The 21,066-nt window shown below is 35.5% G+C and overlaps 3 protein-coding genes across 7 annotated transcripts; 1 reads left to right on the top strand and 2 right to left on the bottom strand.

Annotated features, from left to right (window-relative positions):
• Positions 1-2,617: 2,617 nt before the first annotated feature.
• LOC130990255 (putative disease resistance RPP13-like protein 3) lies at positions 2,618-19,806 on the top strand. Of its 5 annotated transcripts, none has more exons than XR_009090879.1 (4): positions 2,618-3,297; positions 10,612-12,882; positions 19,239-19,331; positions 19,477-19,806. XR_009090879.1 is itself a non-coding variant. In XM_057914488.1 (3 exons), exons 1-2 carry the CDS (start codon positions 2,878-2,880, stop codon positions 12,856-12,858), a joined length of 2,667 nt encoding a protein of 888 aa, XP_057770471.1. In that variant the 5' UTR covers positions 2,618-2,877; the 3' UTR covers positions 12,859-12,882; positions 19,477-19,806. The 5 variants fall into 5 exon arrangements, 2 of the variants coding, with proteins under 2 accessions (XP_057770471.1, XP_057770472.1); XR_009090880.1 differs by having other exon boundaries at positions 19,415-19,806; XR_009090878.1 differs by lacking the exons at positions 19,239-19,331; positions 19,477-19,806 and adding exons at positions 13,576-13,620; positions 16,706-16,933.
• Positions 17,083-19,331, bottom strand: LOC130990256 (uncharacterized). Its single transcript, XM_057914490.1, has 2 exons — positions 19,212-19,331; positions 17,083-19,125 (listed from the first exon to the last, which is right to left on the bottom strand). Exons 1-2 carry the CDS (start codon positions 19,329-19,331, stop codon positions 18,760-18,762), a joined length of 486 nt encoding a protein of 161 aa, XP_057770473.1. The 3' UTR covers positions 17,083-18,759.
• On the bottom strand, positions 19,439-20,529 carry LOC130990587 (uncharacterized). Its single transcript, XM_057914809.1, has 2 exons — positions 19,821-20,529; positions 19,439-19,735 (listed from the first exon to the last, which is right to left on the bottom strand). The coding sequence occupies exons 1-2, from the start codon at positions 19,914-19,916 to the stop codon at positions 19,439-19,441; spliced, it is 393 nt and encodes a 130-aa protein (XP_057770792.1). The 5' UTR covers positions 19,917-20,529.
• Positions 20,530-21,066: the final 537 nt, after the last annotated feature.

The raw sequence follows: 21,066 nt of genomic DNA, 5'->3' as shown, positions 1-21,066 counted from the left end.
ATTTAGAAATTAACCTCTGATGAGTGATGGGTGATGATTTCGAAATTAACCTTTGAATTTCAATGAAATAATTGTTCATGAATGCTGCTGAATGATTTCGAAATTAACCTTTGAATTTGTTGTGATGTTGCTGTACTCTGCTGAATTATTTAAATTTTACTTTTAAAATGGGTATTTCGGATACCCAAATTACCCAATTGGTTAACCGAAGCGGGTATTGGGTAACCGAACTCCTAAAACGGTTCGGGAACGGTTATTGAAATTTGACAATTTCGGGTTCGGGTAACCGAAATTTCGGGTACGGGTAACCGAACCCGAACCGATCGACACCCCTAACAACAGTTATGACCTAACCGAATAACCTCACCCCTTTGTTATTGTTGATCTTGTTTATTTCTTGTGCAGAGTATACAGATTGAGAATTGTGACACCTCAGTTTGTCGTAGGAGAACAAAGTGGTTCCTCACTCCCTGTGGGATTCGACCCTACACTTACCGCTAAGGCTAAGTTCTTATTGTGAGAAGTAGGAGCGTGTATTGTCTGTACTGGGCATACACAGGTATTTTGTCCGCACCGCACGACGGGTGTGTGTCACCGAGCGGCGTTAACAATTTCCGATGAAGATTGAAACAAATTCGTGCCCAGCAAGTTCACCCAATTTCAAAATTAGATTTCAAAATTTCAATTCCAAATTAAATTTAAATTTTTGAAAAAAGATTTCAAAAATAAAATATTAATTAATCCATAATTAATTAGAGCATAATATCAATTATAAATCGAGCCCCATGCTCTGATACCACTGTTGGAAATCCTTGAAATTATCTAATGATACGAGCAGAAATACAATCAAGGATAAGATCTAGATTAACAATTGTATTCATGTGTAGAGATAATTACACAATAGTTAGAGTAACTTACTTGTTGTGTGGTAAATGAGCGCAATGATTCTTGCAGTTGAATCCACCACTAGAGGTATACACATATACGTAGACTCGATGCAGGAATAATTCCACGTGCACGTCTCAATCACAGAAAGCTAGGAATTCTATGATTGAATACTATAATGCTCTAAGTATTTTCTCTCTTGTGTTTTCACGTACGTGACAAAAGAAATATATTCCTATACTTGTAGGAATATAACCGCCTATAACCCTAGGGTTAATAGGTTGGGCTTTTCTTTTGTCTGCAATTAATTAATCCAATAGTCCAACTATTTACTTATTAACTACTCCATCTGCCCACAATTTAAAGCCCTACTTGCTCTTAAATTTTTGTCCACAAATTAAAGTCCTATTATGCTTTTTGTACTTTCTTACTCTTCTTCTTTTCCTATATTTACTACCATTCGCCACTAATGGACCCCCTTTAAAACACCTTTATCATTTTTATATTATATATTTACTATACTTTATCATTAGTGGATCCACTCATAACACCTTTATCATTTTAGTCAACTACCCTTATATTTCATCCACATCACCTTTTTAAGCTTTCTTAATCTCTGTGCCCACACCAAAGTGAAGCTTTAAATTGTGGACGGAGGGAGTAGGTTATTAGAATATATCAAATACATATTCTAATCTAATTCATAAAATATCTTTCAGGTAGTGCTCATGGTCGCATTGGCCAACTGACATAATAAATCTTGGCACAAATGATACCCATTCGTTATACTCATTCTAAATATTCTTAAATGTGCATTTGCATTTCATAATTACTAATGTACCTCCCGCGCGATGCGCGGTGATTGTGATTTTACATTCGAAGGTGAGACGTTTATGATTATTAATAATACTTTCTCCGTCCCATCGAAGGTGAGACGTTTCTTTTGGCTCGAGATTTAAGGAGCTAATATTTAGTGAAGAAATGAATGAAAAAGTAAAATGAAAAATAGGATGAATGAAAAAATAGCTTTAATTTTTTTTTTAATTTTTTTTAAAAAGAAACGACTCAACTTCGTTGGCACAACCCGAAAATGAATACTACTCAACTAAAGATCTTCAGAATTCAAGCGATGCATGGAAACAATTGCTATTAAGCATATTGGTCCCTCACATACCATATCTAAACACATATTTTTTTTTTAAATATTAGTAGATATATACAAATATCCAAACTTAATTTAATATACATATCAAAGATAATTGTATGGATAAAAAAAAATGAAAAATAAATCATATTTAGAAAGCAACAATAATTTTGAACAAATTCAATCATGTATGATTTTCTTTATATCTTATAACTTTTGATTCCATAAAAATTGGATTATTTAACTTAAATTTAATTTTCATTCATTTGATGATGAAATAAATATTGAAAATTAAAATCAAAATTAAAATCAAAATTAAAAAAATAATAATATTTGATAACACATTTATATAATTTTTGCATGTAAATAATCGTACACTTAATCTTATTTATTTCACTTTGAACTTCACTCATTTTCAACTTATTTTGACAAATTAACTACTAAATAATTGATCAATACCCTTTATTTTTAAAATTTTATTGCTCCTAATTAATTTTATTAACTAATTAATTTGTAATTATTTTAATATTTATTGATTTAAACAAATAATTTATCAATTCAACAAAAATAGATCATGAATTATTATCTTAAAAAATCGCAAACATTCTTTTATAAGTTGACAACTTTATGGTTTCCTAATATTATCTTCTTATGGTTTCCTAATATTATAAGTTGAATTTCGAAAAGCATTGTTGGACTTGGGAAGTATAGAAATTGTGAGTGCTCTGAAGGTATAAACTGGAATTTTTCCTCAACTCTTTGGAGGCTACGCGTTTAAAGGTGAAACAATGTGAACGCGCGACCAATAAACCCCTCATCCACTGCTCACACAAAGAGAAAGGTGTTGAATGGCGGACGCAGCAGTTGAATTCCTCCTGGAAAACCTGAAGCAGCTACTGCTCCACCACGTGGATTTAATCAAGGATGCGAAGAACCAGCTGGAGAAGTTGGAGAACGATCTCCGGCTGTTCAAAGCGTTCCTCAGGGACTCGGTGAAGAAGCGGCGCAAGGACCAGACGCTGCGCGAGCTCGTCCGCCAAATTCAGAGCGTCGTCTACGAAGCCGAAGACGTAATTGATTTATTCGTCACGCGCGCCGCCGAGAATAAAAACAGAAATATCTTCTTCAGAGCTCAGCCAAATCGGGGCCAAATCAACGAACAAGTCGACTCCGTGTGCCGGAAGATCAAAGATATCTACGGCGACAAGAGCAGGGTTGATATCGCCTTCCTCAATGTCGACGAAGGAGACCCGCCGGAACAAATTGAGGTCAGCCTTTTCTCTGTCTCCTTTCATTTTATTGGCAAAACCCCTCATTTTGCACTGATTTTTTTGTCGAATTGAGGATCTCGAAATTCGAAATCGAAGAAATTATTTGAAATTTTGAATTGAATTGATTGATTTCGGAAAGATTTTTGGGTTTACCACGTCCAATAGGAAAAAATAAAATAAAAAATTCTGGAAAACCTAGGAGTGCAGCCGATGCTTCAATTATTTATTATTTATTTTTGAGTGGATTTTGAAAATGGCCACTTTCATATTGTAAAATTAAAATCTAGCCTATGAAATAAAAACATAAAAAAATGGCCACTGTTACCAAAATACCCTTCCACATTAAAAATTAAAAAAATGGCCACTTTACACCACCCCTTTAAAAAATCCCGCAATTCACAACCAGTGTGAATTCACAACCAAAATTTTTTGGTTGTGAATTCACACTGGTTGTGAATTGAGAATTCACAACCAGTCGAATTCACAACCAGAATTTTTTGTTTGTGAATTCACAACTAGTCGAATTCACAGCCAAATTTTAATTCACAACCAGTCGAATTCACAACAAAAAATTAATTCACAACTAGAATTTTTTGGTTGTGAATTCACAACAAACGAATTCACAACCAAAATTTAATTCACAACCAGATTTATGTTGGTTGTGAATTCACAATCAGTAAAATTCACAATCAGAATTTAATTCACAAGTAGAATTTATTTTGGTTGTGAATTCAAGTAGTTGTAAATTTGAGTTTTTAAAGTTTGAATTCACAATTAAAACTAAAATTTATTTTGATTGTGAATTCGAGTTTTAGTTGTGAATTAATAGATCTGATTGTGAATTCAAGAATATTAAGTTGTTGATTGTGAATTCGAGTTTTAGTTGTGAATTAATAGATCTGATTGTGAATTCAAGAATATTAAGTTGTGAATTCATAGATGTGGTCGTGAATTCAAAAACATTAAGCTGCTGTGAATTCATAAATTTGGTTGTGAATTTAAGAACATTAAAAAAATAATTATACAGCTCAATCAAATTGATGTACAACACCAAAATACAACAACTCAATCTACCATCAAAGTACATCAATTCCTCTAAATCAAACTAAAATTAAACTCTCGTACAAAGGTACAAAATTTCAAAATAATGACAAAAGTAAACAAGGATGAAAAACTTAATTTGGTTCAATTCAAATGCAAGCAGAACTGCAAAAGCACGATTTGAAAACAATCAAAACATTTTCGTAGAAGAGCTAGTTATTTTCCAAGAATAAGTCGCAACACAGAACTCTAAACCTTAACCCTAAATCCCCAATTTGGAGTAATTTTCGTTGCAAATTCCTCAATTTGCCGTCTTCGCCGCCTTTGACTATAACCAGCAGCGGCAACAACTCGCTGGTGTAGGTGGAAATGGAACAGATTTGCAGCAGATGAGCAGATCTGTCGTCGCAGCCGGATGAGGCGGCATGACGGCAATTCGCAGGCGGAGAAGACAGCGCGAGGGACGACGATGAAGAAGCAACCGGAGGCGGCGGCGCAACGGAGATTTGAAGTTGGAGGAGGCGGCGGACGCAAAATCGAGCTCCAAAATGTCCAGATCTGTCGACGGCAACAAGAGAGAAAGCCGACGACAGCAGCAGCGAGGGGATCGGCGACGCGGCGTTGGAGGTGGCACGAAGGCGGACGATTTAAAGAGAGAGAGAGAGACCTGGAACCCCGGCGGTGCCACGACCACAAGCCACCACCGTCGGGATTAGATGCGCCGCTAGAATCTGGATGGGCGGCGTTGTTTTCGGCGCTGCTATGGGCGGAGACGACGAGGCTGGGGCGGCGGCGCTTCGCCGGAGGAGAGAAAGAAGGAGGGAGGGAGGTAGGGGGAGAGAGAGAGAGCGAGAGAAGTGAGAGAGCGCAGAGAGAGAAAGCGAGAAATAGCAACTATTTAAGGAGGGGCATTTTAGTCTTTTCACGCAAAAACTGGCTAAAATTTTATGTTTTTATCCTATAGGCTAAATTTTAATTTTGCTATATGAAATAGGCTAGTTTCATATATTGACACTTTATTTTTTGTGGAAGAGCGGTTGCCATCCAACGATAATGGGACGGAAGGAGTACTAACTAATGTACCACCCGCGCTATGCGCGACGAATATAAATAAAAATTGTGTTTTGTTTGAGAAATAAATAAAATAAAAATAAAAATATTACACACTTCTCGTATTTTCTAGAAATACACCCCCATATCACATAATAATTGGTTGTATATTTATTTAAGAATATTATATATTAATAGATATTTTACTATATCATCCATATTTTAGAAAAAGAATTATTCACTTTTCTATCATGTAGAGTAAAATTTAATAAGCAATAACTTGAATGAGACTACTGAAAATGTACATATACACTCCTTTTTGTATACAATTTTAAGAAAAAAATTATAATGATCAATTAATTGGATGAGAGTTTGAAAAAGTAAGTGTACATATTTACAAATAATGAAAAATAAAATAATATATATTAACATAGCATATGTATTTTATATGAAAAGAAAGAAATAACTAAGTATAAAATTAAAATAACAATTGTATTTTGAAATAATATACTGATATTAGTAAATATTTTACCGAGAACGTACTTGTACATAATTGTACAAAATTAATATTTCTTAAAATAAATTATAGATATATAATATATTATTATTTTATGATAATTAGATAATATGATATCAATAATTTTTTATATAAAATAAATAAAACCACATAATTTAATAATTTTAAAAATTTATTACTATTTCTAATTTCAAGTAAAATATCATTACTTTATGAAGGAAAACATAATTATTTACAAATATAAATTACTTAATACATTACAACTTCAAGTTATCATAACTTGCTCATTTTAATCTATCTTTTGCATGTTATATAAATAAAGGTTATTTTATGATCTTTCATTCAAGATGTATATTATATATTTGATTTAGCACACAATTACTTAAAAATAGAAAATCGGGTTCTATCTATAAAATGATAAAAGAAAAACGGCTTAAAAATAGAAAATTGTGTTATATATATTGAACCAATTTCAACATACTTAAAAATATACACTCCTTTCATGTGTAAAAATAGAAAATCGTGTATATATTGAACCAATTTGATGGTTTTGCAATATTTCGATGGGATTCACAGTTTTTTTCTTTTTGAAAAAACGTGTGTCAACATGATTTAGTTTTTAGTTATTCAATTTTTTCAATTCCAAAATTACCCTTCAAATTAAATTTATTGACATTTACTTTGCTTTTTATATATACTAGTGTATCTTCCGCGCTATGCGCGGTGATTGTGATTTTAGACTCTTATAAATTAAGTATATATGCTATATTTTCTTCGTCCATAAAAAATAGTCCTAAAAAGAGACAATACAAATTTTAATAAAAATGGTTAGTGTATTGTGAGTAGAGAAATGATCACACTTAAAAAGTAGTAGTATAAATAATGATAATTAATTATATTGTCAGTGAAGAAAAAGATCCATCATGTGATATAAATAATGAGACTAATTTTTGTGGACGTCCTTAAATTACAAAAATAGACTGTTTTGGTGGGCGAAAGGAGTAATTATTAATATAACCTAAAAAAATTAAAATTTAATATGAAATTTATTATTTTCAAACTTATCTAATATTTTAATATAATAACAAAATTAGTAACAAAATATTAAATTTTAGCTTTATTACTATAAAATGTAATAAAAAATAAAAAATATTGAGAATAAAGTACACATTAATATTATTAATTTTAACAAATATTATTCAATAAATATAATTGTTTTTATAGGATTCATGCATGATCTTTTCTATTTTGCTTTGAACTTCATATTCTAACATATTGTGATAAGCTAATAGTTTAATAATTAATAACTAACTATCGTCATTATGAAACCTAATTTATAGTAAATATTTCTTGTTTTATGATTAACTTATACTTATTAAATATGCTTTTAATTTAAACGAATGTTTTTTTTTAATAAAGTTTAAACGAATGATTAATCAGTTAAAAAAAATGTAACCACTATTACTATTTTGAAATGCATCAATGAACATTTTTTAATTTACAATGTGACACTTTTATAATCTTTTAAATAAATTAACAAAATAATCTATATATCTTTATATTAGTTACATTGGGTTCTATTAAAAATAAATTAATACTATAACATAAATATAAATACATAATTTGAAATTGAAATATTATAATTACAAAAAAATGGAAGGAAAATAGGAATTTTTTTAGTTTTTAAAAAATATCAAATGGTCAAGAAAGTAAAATAGAAATATTGTTTGAATTATTCTAAAACATTATATGGTCAAAAATAATTAGCAGAAAAATAGTAAAATATATGTTCTATTATAGAGTAAAATTTAATTACTTGGATGAGAGTAATGAGAAAATGCAAATACCTTTTTATATACATTATTAAGAATTATTTAATAATCAATTACATATTTAGATGAAGTTCTTGAGTTAATGTTTTATAATAATCACATAATTGTATATTATTAATTTTTAATATATAATATAAATAAAATATATAATTTTATATATATATATATATACATATATAATTTTTTATGTGTGTGAAACATTTAATTTTATTTTTTATTCTTTATACAAAAAATATATTTTACTATTTTTATGCGAATTGTTTTGACCATTTAATGTTTTAGCACAATTACATAATGTCTTATTAATAAAATAAATAAAAATATATAATTTTAAAAATTAAAATACTAAAATTGAGAAAAAAAAAAAGAGGAAAATGAAAAGTGTTTGGAATGCAATTGCTCGACCATTTGAACATTTAATACGTGTCCTTGAAAAACCAACTCATGCGATTTTTTAGGTTATAGTTATAATAATAGCGGTTTTTTAGATGTAATTTTTTTTCAATCCAATTATATCCCTGCAATTAAACTTATTTACATTTACTTTGTTTTTTATATATATAAAGATAAAGATTTCTTATATAAATACTACATTCTTCAACCTTTCATCCATACAATTTTCTTTTTCATAATCTTATTCATCATACTTCTCATCTTCAATTTTTCTTCATTTCCTTTTATTTTGTTATAAAAAATGGAGCGTGATTGGGGAAATTGGTGGAACAACAATCCCCAAAATCCGACCCTTTTGCCGACCAACCAAATTCGTTCGATGGAGCATTTTCGTCATTCTTTCAAGAATCAAATTTATGTTGTTAATCTAATGTTTAATGTAATTTAAAAATATATTTTAAATAAAGATAAAATTGAAAATAAAATTTAAGATTCCGAGTGTAGAGAGCCCCAATTGTAGAGAAGGGGGCTAATGATTGGAGATGCTCCCATATAAAGAGTTACAATAGAATGTGCAAGGCGTGTTGAATACAAGTATCTAATAAATTCAAATAAATGTATTAATTATATATAGGGATTATGGAATGGTTCCAATGAGATCCATTATATATGGTGAAATCTTAAATTAATTTGTATATGTTGATTTAATGTATTCTATGACTGACGGATATTTATATGAAGGGAGCGAAAATTTTATCAATTTTTTGAATTTCGTTATTCAAAACTATATACTATCTTACTGAATCGTATATATTGGATGCTTATTCATTATTCTTCTTATCATAAGAATGTAAGAAGCTTTTCATAGAATGTCTAAAGTACTTGCATGGAATGTACAAAGTAAATGCATTTAACATATAAAATAATGCATCTATGATAACATTATATTATAATGCATAATCGTAGTGCATCTACTTTCTACGTTTCGTGAAAATATTTTGTACATTTTATGCAAAGGTTTTCACGTTCTAATGATAAGAATGTTTTATTTTAACACCACTCTCTCTATATATATATGGAGAGGTACAGATTAGAATGAATATTTAAAATGAGAACGAAAAATCATTCTCAATCATTGGATCATGAAGATCTATGATGGATGCATCATATTGGTGGATGAATACACCACCTAGGTTCGAATCATGGTGGATGAATACACCACCTAGGTTCGAATTATAGAGAGAGCGGATTTTTTTATTATTTTTGTTTTCATTTTTTGTGAGTGCGGTTAATTGCACAACAAATGCACTAACTTTATACATTAGTGCAGCGTTCTCAGTTCTCATTTTAAATTGCGGTTTTCACTATAACCAACTCCTATGAAGATAAATGATCTTCAATGTTCCTGTACGGATTGTTTAAGAATGTATGATTCTTACTAGCTGCACTTAGATAGATACGCCCAAAAGAATCTACAAACTTAAAATAAAAAATCAAAGCCATTCTCTCACTAATTAATCAGATTAAACTTTTCATATTTTGTTAAAATGAATAAATCAAAGAGGAAGAGATTGGAGTAAAAGTTAGGAAAAAGCCTAATTTTTACCCAAAGGAATAGCATAGTTTCAATTATAGACTACACTTCAGGTATTTACCAAACCGGACCTCATAAATATAACTTGGTTTAAATCTAGAAGTAAGTTGAGTTGTTCTAGATTTTGAACTGAGTTTATGAAGTCAGTGTTTGTAAATACCTAAAGTGCAGTCTAGAATTGAAACTACGTTGTCTATGCTAGATTTGAAATGAGTTAGATTTATAAGGTCTATTTTCATAAATACCTAAAGTGTAGCCTAGAAGTAAAGTACGCTAATACTTTGGTGTACTTTTCCCATATAACTTCGGTATGGCTCATGGCATTACATACAATGATAGCAAACATCTTTTGAAATGAACTAAAATTGCATACGGAGAGTGAATATTTAAAGACATTATATGTGTGGACACTCTGGATTCATACAGCAATTTAAGCTAACCATTTTAGCAAAGTGATGATGATTGCAAAAGTAATTACTCGTGCTGTTGTATGACTACTGGGCCCACTTCTATGAATCCAAGGTATTACATATCTTTTTCAGATGAACAAAATGCTTGTGAAATAATTCTTTGTTTTATATAGATTAGCATTCTACATAGCTAGACAGTATGTGTGTGTGTATATATATATATATATGCATATATTTTTTCAATAACTAAACAATTTTATAAGAAGCTAAATATTGTTTTCATCACAAGTGATCTTCCTATCTAACTCAAAGATATTAAAATATGAATGCCGGTAGAATCTATAAAAACTCTAGGCTCTTATAAAATCTTGGATGACCAGTGTCCTAAGTTTGTATTGATTGATTTACTTTGTTTTTGTTTTAAGAAAGTTGTTCTATTATTGATCTTCTAGATTTGGTTAATCTTTTGAACAGGCTCCCATACTCAGGAAAGACAATGTGGTGGGTTTTGAAGATGAGGCGGAAACTTTAATGGGATATCTTGCTGAAAAAACTGAGCAGCTTGATGTCATCTCCATCATTGGGATGCCGGGTCTTGGGAAGACAACACTTGCTGGTAAGATTTTTCATGATCCAGAGATCCAATACCAATTCCCAGTGCGCATATGGATTTACGTCTCTCAAGATTTCACAAAGAAGGATGTCTTTCTTTCCATTTTGAAGGAGTTCACTAGGATAACTGAGGATATTAGTCGCAAAAGTGATCAGGAGTTAGCCAGTTTGGTGGCTAGTTTTCTGGCAAGTGGGAAATTCTTACTTGTCATGGATGATGTATGGACAGCTGCAGATTGGGATAAACTCCTAATTGCTTTACCCAAGGGCAATAAGAACGGTAAGGTCTTGATCACCAGTAGGCAAGAAGAAGTGGGTCGGTATACTAATCGCTTTAGAGATCCTCATAGGTTGCGTTTCCTGACTCTTGAAGAGAGTTGGTTGCTTCTACGGTTGGAGGTGTTTGGTAAACCTGAGTCTCCTCCTGAGTTGGAGTTTGAAGGAAGAGAAATTGCTGAAAGATGTAGTGGGTTGCCACTTGCAATAGTAATTATAGGAGGCATTCTTGTAAAGAAATTTTCAGCTTCCGCTGAAATGCGTGCCATGAAAAGAGCCTGGGGAAAAGTTGCTGCAAGTTTCAATACATATCTTCATTATGACCCAGAGGAACGAATGGACAAGATTGTATCATTGAGCTATGAGAAGTTACCTTCTCACTTGAGAGAGTGCTTTCTCTATGTGGGAATGTTTCCTGAAGACTTTGAGATCCCAGTGTGGAAACTGATTCGCATGTGGATTGCTGAAGGTCTGATACAGCGAAGGGATAATATCAGCTTGGAGGAAACCGCAGAAAGCTATTTGGATGATCTTATCAATAGGAACTTAGTTAGAGCTGACAAGTTGAAGGCTGACGGCAGAGTGAAAACTTGCCGTGTTCATGATCTGCTGCGTGATTTCTGCAGAATCGAAGCTGGAAATGAGAGGGAGAATTTCTTTCAAGAAATTAAGATCTCCAGTGATGGAGGCTTTCAACCTCCAGTTTCTGAAGGAAACAAGTATCGCCGTCTTTGCATTCATTCCAACGTCTCGAGATTCCTCACTGAAAAACCTAGAGGTCCAAGTGTCCGCTCATTTGTTTGTTTCTCCAAGGATGAATTCCCCATTGAGTCAGAATATATTTCAGCCATTCCTGAAGGTTTTAAACTGCTAAGAGTTTTAGAGGCCAAGCCAATCAAATTCACTAAACTCCCGAGTGAGTTGTACCGATTGCTTCACTTAAGGTACATCGTACTGGCATTCAATTCAACCTCAGCAGTGCTTCCTGCAGCTTTCTCAAAACTTTTTAACATCCAAACTCTTATAGTCGACACAACATCTCGGACCCTTGATATTAAAGTTGATATTTTGAACATGATCCAATTGAGGCATTTCAAGACCAATGCATCTGCTAGTTTATGCAAGACGGGGAAAAGTAGTAGAGGAGGTGAACAGATTCAAACGCTCGGAACAATTTCACCAGAGAGTTGTAGTGAAGAAGTTTTTGGCAAGGCTCGGAATTTGAAGAAACTGGGCATTCGTGGCAAGCTAACCTGGCTTCTGGAAAACAAGAAAGGATCCTTCGATAGTTTAGGGAAATTGGGCAATCTTGAGAAGCTGAAGCTGATAAATGATATCATCCTTTGTTCGGAAGCAGAACGCCAACTGCATGGCCTTCCTCCAGCTTATAAATTTCCAACCCAATTGAGGAGTCTTACATTATGCGATACCTCTCTTGATTGGGGTCATATGTCCATCCTCGGCTCACTTGACAAACTCGAGGTGCTCAAGCTCAAAGACAAAGCGTTCTGGGGCGAAACTTGGGAGGCAACCGCTGGTGGTTTTCGCCATCTTGAAGTCTTGCATATTGGACGAACAAATTTGGAGAACTGGATAGCTTCGAACCATCACTTCCCTAGGCTTAAACGTCTTGAGCTAAAGAACTGTGAGAATCTCAGAGAAGTTCCAATTCAGCTAGCTGATATACCAAACTTCCAACTTTTGGACTTGCACCGGTCTAACCATGCTGCTGCATCCGCCAAGAGAATTGAAGGAAGAAAGAGAAGGCATGAAGATCAGCAGCCTGGCAATGCCCGTCGATTCAAGCTTTCCGTTTTCCCTCCTGATGAATGATCTCTCTCCACATCAGTTGGAAAGGTAAGTAAAACGTTTAATTAGCGATATGTTAAATTCTTCAAGTTTTGATGTTTCATGTTTGCTCCTTGCTAGGCTATTATTTGGTTTCCTAGATTGATGTTCAGCTATATGAGTACTATTCAATTAAATGATTACAATAAGCAACTAGTAACTGATGTACCCTTACATATTATGAGTTAGGGGGTATTTGGCTGAAGGCGAAAGCTTATAAGTTACTTAAAACAACTTATAAGCTGTTTAGGAGCTTATAATCCCTTGAGAAGTGTTTGGCAAAATAAGTTCTTAAATAGCTTATAAGATGAAATAGTAAGCTCCAATAACTTATAATTAAGCTTCCTAAATAATAAGTTTCTCAACCCTAATTTTGTAATCTAATAATCAATAATCATTTTACAAAAATAATCGTACTATGATTTGTTATTTCTATAATAATACGCTTTCAATCTCATCTAACTCGCAATTTTCTCTCTAGCTTATTAGTTCAATTATCTAAGTACTTTAAGAACTTATAAGCTCTTGAATCATTATATCTTATTTTCTTTTGCAACATCTATCTTATAAGTTGTTGGAACTTATAAACTCTTTAAAATAAGCTTAACCAAACACCCCCTTAATCATTGATTTAGGTACCTGTATTAGTTGAATCTAAACTATGAAACACAGAAAATAAGTTGTTGGATTTCTTGTCTCTAGGTGTGAGAAGTAGAAGACTACACTTTAGATATTCTTCCTATGAAGGTATGTATCGTGCATTAGAATATTTATATTATATTAAAGGGGAGTCTTGTATGAGGTTGTTTCACTGTGGGGACGAGGCAAAATCCAGATCTGAATCTATATCTGTAAGTACAAACACCACAAAAATATAAATGTCATCGAAGTATGGATTTGGATCTGAATATTGACCAGTCTCACGGTAAGACAGTCTCGCACAAGTTTTGTGCGTTAGAACATCCGCAATGGGCTTATTTGATAGCCTACTTGATAGTTGATTGTGTTATTGAGTAAGTAGTGCTGCATTGGGGTTACTTGATAACCTACTTGATAACATTAGTTTTGATTTTTATGTTTTTCATTTAAATTTAGTTGCTCAAATTTAAATAACATATTTTTCTAATAGTTAAATACGTCATTAAACATAAAATTTAAAAACACCTAAAACATCATAAAATTACCATCATTAAAATTACATAATTAAAATCCTAGTCTAGACCACGACGCCTGAGCACGTCGGCGACCATGGACGCGTGCAATGCCCTTTGTGTGTCCGTCATGTGCGTCGTATCCGCGTTCAAGAGCTGCATATCGAGCTCCTTCTCCTTGATATCGTTCATCCGCGTGTACTGGGCGGTGAATGTCCTCATTTGTTGGTCGGACCTGTCCAACCTCTCCACTATTTCGGGTGGAGGCTCCGAGCTCATCTGCGACGCTGACGCCTTCCCTTTCCCCTTTGCCGCCGCCTTCGCCGCCTTGTTGCCAATGGGCCGGGAATAAGAGATCTCCTCGCCCGACGCCGAGGTGGTAAAGCCGCCCTCTTCCGTAGTCTTTGTCCTCTTGGAGGCATGCACGTCTCCAACGAGGTACATCGACTTGAACTTGGGATTGTTCCAGAGATCTTTTCACGCGTTCCAAAAATTGAATGAGGCCTTTTGTGGGCTTCGAGCCTTGAAGATGATTTGGGCCTTGTCACGAAGCATATCGTCAGAATGACCGGAAAGCCAATTGTTGCGCGTCTCCACCCAAATAGCTTCCCAGAGACGCACATTCGCGCTCACTTGGGCCCAGTGGCCTTGAAGTTACCGGATCTTAAGGTCGACGTCGATGATGGGGTTGACACGTGCACGGATCCGTCCCCAATACGCCTCCCCCTTCTGATCCGTCCCACGGATGGCGTCGTTCGTCTCCTCCGCCCAAACTTGGACGATGAGATCCGTATGCTCGGGAAGGTAAGTATGACGGATCCTTACTTCCTTGTCGTGCTTGATTTTGTTGGCCATTTCCTTTCTCCGGCCTCCCTTCTTTGGTTTGGAGGCACTCTCCTCTGCACTGACTAGTTCCTCCTCGGCTGGGGTCTCCTCCAAGTTGATTCCTCCCATATCGGGGTGATAATCGGCGGAGAGATCGGGGCACCAATTAGGATCATAGAAAGAGTTGTGTGGATCCATGAAGGAAGAAAATTACAAGAAAATTGGAGAAGAAGAAATGTGAAGAAAATGGAGCATCCGCAACGCACCTACTCGAGTGCCTACTCGAGTAGAGCGTTGCACTCGAGTAGGGCGTTGCAGGAGGGGATACTCGAGTCTTCGAGTATGCACGATGGGGGGAGAGGGAAGGCGCGTGCAATGCACGCGCCTTAATTTAATAAAAAAAAATAGAGAAATTCGAATTTTAAATGAAAATTTTGACCGCTTTTCCTCGATCTCCGTGCTTTGACCGACCGTTTCAATTTTTTTTCTTCTTCTTCTCCTCTTTAAAAAACCCCATCTCTTCCATTTTTCTTCACATTTCTTTTTCTCCACTTTTCTTCTCCTCCATTTCTCTTGTAATTTTCTTCCTTCATGGATCCACACAACCCTTTCTATGATCCTAATTGGTGCCCCGATCTCTCCGCCGATTATCACCCCGATATGGGAGGAATCAACTTGGAGGAGACCCCAGCCGATGAGGAACCAGTCAGTGCAGAGCAGAGTGCCTCCAAACCAAAGAAGGGCGGCCAGAGGAAGGAAATGGCCAACAAAATCAAGCACGACAAGGAAGTAAGGATCCGTCATACTTACCTTCCCGAGCATACAGATCTCATCGTCCAAGTTTGGGTGGAGGAGACGAACGACGCCATTCGTGGGACGGATCAGAAGGGGGAGGCGTATTGGGGACGGATCCGCGCACGTGTCAACCCCATCATCGGCGTCGACCTTAAGATCCGGTAACTTCAAGGCCACTGGGCCCGAGTGAGCGCGGATGTGCGTCTCTGGGAAGCTATTTGGATGGAGACGCGCAACAATTGGCCTTCCGGTCATTCTGACGATATGCTTCGTGACAAGGCCCAAATCCTCTTCAAGGCTCGAAGCCCACACAGGGCCTCATTCAATTTTTGGAACGCGTGGAAAGTTCTCCGGAACAATCCCAAGTTCAAGTCGATGTACCTCGTTGGAGACGTGCATGCCTCCAAGAGGACAAAGACTACGGAAGAGGGCGGCTTTACCACCTCGGCGTCGAGCGAGGAGATCTCTTCTTCCCGGCCCATTGGCAACAAGGCGGCGGCAAAGGGGAAAGGGAAGGCGTCAGCGTCGCAGATGAGCTCGGAGCCTCCACCCGAAATAGTGGAGAAGTTGGACAGGTCCGACCAACAGATGAGGGCATTCACCGCCCAGTACACGCGGAGGAACGATATCAAGAAGAGGGAGCTCGATATGCAGCTCCTGAACGCGGATACGACGCACATGACGGACGCACAAAGGGTATTGCACGCGTCCATGGTTGCCGACGTGCTCAGGCGTCGTGGTCTAGACTAGGATTTTAATGATGGTAATTTTATGATGTTTTAGGTGTTTTTAATTTTTATATAATTTTTTATGATGTTTTAGGTGTTTTTAAATTTTATGTTTAATGACGTATTTAACTATTAGAAAAATATGTTATTTAAATTTGAGCAACTAAATTTAAATAAAAAACATAAAAATCAAAATTAATGTTATCAAGTAACCCCAATGCAGCACTACTTACTCAATAACACAACTCACTATCAAGTAAGCCAATTGCGGATACTCTTACATAATTAGACCTTCACGAACCCCATTGAGTAATTGGTTCATTATCAACACAGATATTTCATGCAAAGCTTTCGGAAAAACTAGAGAAGATCCCTGACGATGCCATCCGCTTTGCTTCATTATATGTTGGACTAATTATTCTTAGGGCCGCATTTAATCTGGTAAATCAGTTGTAATTGTTGAGTTAGTGGGCTGCCTTTAATTACTTAGGCCATGTTTTACATTCCCGAATGATAACTATCCTTATATATGCTATCCAAGACCTCAAATGATTATGTGCATTACCTAGATCCACTACTTGGCTAATATATATGTAGAGAAATAATTCAGTGAGAATGCTATTCTTTGTTAGAACGAGAACTCATTTGAATAAATTAATAAAATATATGAATAAGCTTTTTACAATGCACGAATAACCATTTAAATTTAAGTTCAAATTTTTGAGAGGGCATAAATTTCACTATATTTTTTGAATACGTTATTTATCACTATAAAAAAAGGACTATTACCGGCGGCATTTCCCGTCGGTAGTCGGCCGGTAAAGACATTACCGGCGGCGACTTGCCGCAAGTAACGTCCTCGTCGGTAATTCAATTACCGGCGGCAAGCATACGCCGCCGGTAATGTCGTCGTTAAAAGCCGGAGAATTACCGGCGGCTGCGATTACTGCCGCTAATATTGTAGAATTTATTTATTTTATTTAATTTAATTTGTTTATTTATTTATTTTCCCAGTCGGTTACCCATTTTAGATGTGCTCTAAGTCAAGCACGCTTAACCTTGAAATTCTTTTCGAGTGGTCATCAGTACAGAACACTCGTATTATTGATATATTTAGTACCTATTAATTCATTTAAAGTCTACTTCAATATACAATATCATATACATTCATAACATTAGAATATGTCGAGATGATATACAAGAGATGTTGTTAGTTACGTATCGGCCTCGTTTCCGTCTTTATTTTTATGTCGGAAAAATATTTATTTATTAATTTATTATTTAATTTTTTTAATCAATCTAGTTTATACACCATAAGTATTTTAATTTGGTAATTGCAATGTATTTTGAATTTATTTGTTTAAGTTCTTATTTTTATGTCGAAAAAATATTTATTTATTATTTTTTAATGTATATATATATATTTTTATCAATCTAGTTTATACATCATAAGTATTTTAATTTGGTAATTGGAATGTATTTTGAATTCATTTACACATGTTAATTAAATGCAATGTTGTTTCTAAACATGAAATAAATAGTTCAATAAAACATAAATGTATAAAACAAAGTGTCAAGTGTAATTTTGTTTCAAAACATGCATGAAATAACTAGTTCAACAAAATATAAATATATAAAAGTCAAGACGATGGACTAGGGATTAGGGATGTAAATGAACCAAGCCGCTCGCGAACTATTTGGGGCTCGGCTTGAAAAAAACTCGTTCGAAATTCATTCGTTTTCTAAACGAGCCGAACTCGAGCCCGAATCCGAGCTCGATAAAATTATCGAGCCGAACTCGAGCCTGTGCATGTTCGGCTTGTGAGCTCGCGAACATGTTCGGCTCGAACCTATTCGCGAATAGGCTCGCGAATATGTTTGCGAATAGGTTCACGAATATGTTCGCGAATAGGTTCATTAAATAATAATTTTATATATTTTATTTGTTAAATATTTTTTAAATAATAAAAATAATACTCATAATTTAAAAAAAAAATACTATTAACTTGATAAATTATCTATTTGTTAAAAATAAATTATAAATTATGATTCATAAATAGTCTAGTAATATATGAACAAATATATATTTTTTATTTTAATGAAACCTTAATATATAAATAATTCGAACCGAGCTCGAATTCGAGCTTGAATTTGAAATCGTGCTTGAAATTCGAGCCGAGCTCGAGATAAACGAATAATTAACGAGCCGAATTCGAATCAAACTCGAGCTTCGTATTATATAAGCGAGCCGAGCTCGAGCTCATTTTTAAGCTCGAATTCGAGCTAGAGCGGAACTCGAGCTGAACCAAATCTTTACCAACCGAGCTCGAGCCTGAAGGTATTCGGCTCGGCTTGGTTCGTATACAGCCCTACCAGGGATCATAGACCTAATCATCATCATCATCATCATCATCATCATCATGAGTAGAGGATGGAGGTAGCTTGCCCGTCTGCCTCATATACTGCTCCATCATAGCCATCCGCTCATGGAGGGCTTGACGTTCCGCTCGTTCTGCAGCCCTGTCCTCCTCAGCCTTTTGCAGCCGCTCCTCCAGCGTGGAGATCCATGTCTCATACAGCTGCTGAGACATCCCAGAAGCGCCAGTGCTGTGAGTAAATCCCCTACTAACCTGGCTCCGACCGGCACTTCCAGTGCTGTAGAGCTGTGACCTGTCGGGGTGTACGACCTCGAAGTATACCTCATCGAGTCGATCCTCTCGTCCTGTCTCAACAGCAATGCGACGAATCTCCGTCTAATTCATACATAACAATGCATAATTGTTAGAAAAATAAATACATTTCACTATGTATTAATATTTGATTAAACTTAAACACTTACATCTATTCTCTCATCCCTCGGTGACAGAAAAGTTCCATCTGAGCACATGTGGAGGTGGAGGAAGGTGCTATAATCATGTGCACCCTGGGAGAGATCAGTCTCCAAGCTCTGTTCATGCATGTATAAGATAAATAAGTTATATTATTTGCGATATTATTTACGATATTACTTATGAACTTATTTGATAATTAACTACTAACCAGACTCTACTGCAATATACGAGTGGACTAAGACCCTCCCACGTGCCTGCTGATCCCTGTACCAGGTCCATCAGGCTCAAACATCCGGTTCGCACGTGCTCGCTGGGAAACGGCCTGAATAGGCTCCTGGTCCCAGTATGCCTGGAGTCCCGTCCAGAATTCAGCAGACATCCAGAGGGGTCTATCCATTTCCCGCCCTGCGTCGATACTAGCCCTGAGCTTTCTCTTGTAGTCGCTCATCATGTCACTGTACCTCTTGCTGGCTTTGTGCTCCCACATCGCCCTTACCTCAGGCTCGTCCTCAGGCGACCAAGTAAACTCTTTCTGTTGAAAGAAATAGTTGATTTAATATATAACATTTTAACAATATATAATGATAAATTTATATGTACTACAAATTTAATTATACCTTTAATTCCTGAAAGTACGACTCCTTCACCGTTGGCGGAGTCAACCTCCAAGTGTTTCCATGTCGGAGAGTCTGCCGGGTGGCGCATAACCCCATCGTCTATTGAATTGCATGCCAACGCATATTCTCGACTGTTGTTGTAGATGCAAACAACCTCTGCAGTCGGGGCGTCAAAGAAAAGTAGTGCATCTGTTTAGCGGGAACAAGTTTCTTTCGTAATCTTCCAGATGCACGTTGTGTCTCCTTATATGTGACTTGCCGTAGAAGTTACAACTGTGCAACTCACTATCGTTCCTCCAATATAACATGCATTTATTAACACAACAATCGATTTTCTCTACCGGCAAACCCAAACCGCGTAGATTTCTCTTCGTACTATAAAAGTCTTCTGGACAGTTGTTATCCTTCGGTAATGCCGTTTTAAACATCGACGACAACTGATTGTAGCATCTCTCTGACATGTGGTTTTCAGCCTTTATGATCATAAATTGAGTCATCCAGGATAACTGTGAGTAAGTGTCACAGGATGGGTACAATGGATTATCGGCTGCGTTCAACATGCCATAAATCTGTTGAGTGTCAGGATTGGGCGGCTCCTCCAGATTTGGAAGATCTTGGTAATTACTAAGTCCAGCATGATCATGCACCATCCTTTCGAAGTTATTGTATGACCCATTATCCTCATCTATTACTTGGTAATTACTAGTTCCAGCATGTTCTGTCGGCATATACATCGGTGCTTCCCCGTGATAAACCCAGGTTGTGTAATTGAGGACAAACGCCTACTAACATGTTCTCTGACTGTAGGTACTGATAAAAAGGCTGCATTCTTGCACTTCTTACACGGGCACCTAATGTTATATTCTCCATCTGTGTACGCCGTTTGATTTATAGCATACTCAAGGAAACTCTCAAGACCCGTTTCAAATGCAGAACGATCATTGTATCTCGCGTACATCCACATACGATTATCACTCATTCTTGCAAATTCTAATTGAAAAAAATAAATAAAAGATCATAAATTATTTGAATCAAACGAAATTTCGACAGCATAACCCCACTATCCTAACTACCAAGTGCTCGACTCTACCAGCAGCTATAGTGACCATACTGGTCATAATTTACTAAGCCTATACTAGGTCTACCCGGCCCCCCATTGTTGAAATAATACAATACATATAAAGCCATAAAAATAAAGTAATTAAATTGAAAACAATCATTTTTTGGAGAAGATCCTTAAGAAATA

This window comes from Salvia miltiorrhiza, chromosome 6 (assembly GCF_028751815.1).
Source record: "Salvia miltiorrhiza cultivar Shanhuang (shh) chromosome 6, IMPLAD_Smil_shh, whole genome shotgun sequence".
Lineage (NCBI taxonomy): Eukaryota > Viridiplantae > Streptophyta > Magnoliopsida > Lamiales > Lamiaceae > Salvia > Salvia miltiorrhiza.
Note: the sequence above shows the minus strand (reverse complement) of the source record. Positions and strands in the feature narration are given on the sequence as shown.

Coding starts and splice junctions, on each gene's coding strand:
- LOC130990255 (XM_057914488.1), top strand. CDS start 2,878: ATGGCGGACGCAGCAGTTGAATTCCTCCTGGAAAACCTGAAGCAGCTA. Junction 3,298..10,611: donor ACCCGCCGGAACAAATTGAG/GTCAGCCTTTTC, acceptor TCTTTTGAACAG/GCTCCCATACTCAGGAAAGA.
- LOC130990256 (XM_057914490.1), bottom strand. CDS start 19,331: ATGCATGAACAGAGCTTGGAGACTGATCTCTCCCAGGGTGCACATGAT. Junction 19,126..19,211: donor CGAGGGATGAGAGAATAGAT/GTAAGTGTTTAA, acceptor TGTATGAATTAG/ACGGAGATTCGTCGCATTGC.
- LOC130990587 (XM_057914809.1), bottom strand. CDS start 19,916: ATGGGGTTATGCGCCACCCGGCAGACTCTCCGACATGGAAACACTTGG. Junction 19,736..19,820: donor CGTACTTTCAGGAATTAAAG/GTATAATTAAAT, acceptor TTCTTTCAACAG/AAAGAGTTTACTTGGTCGCC.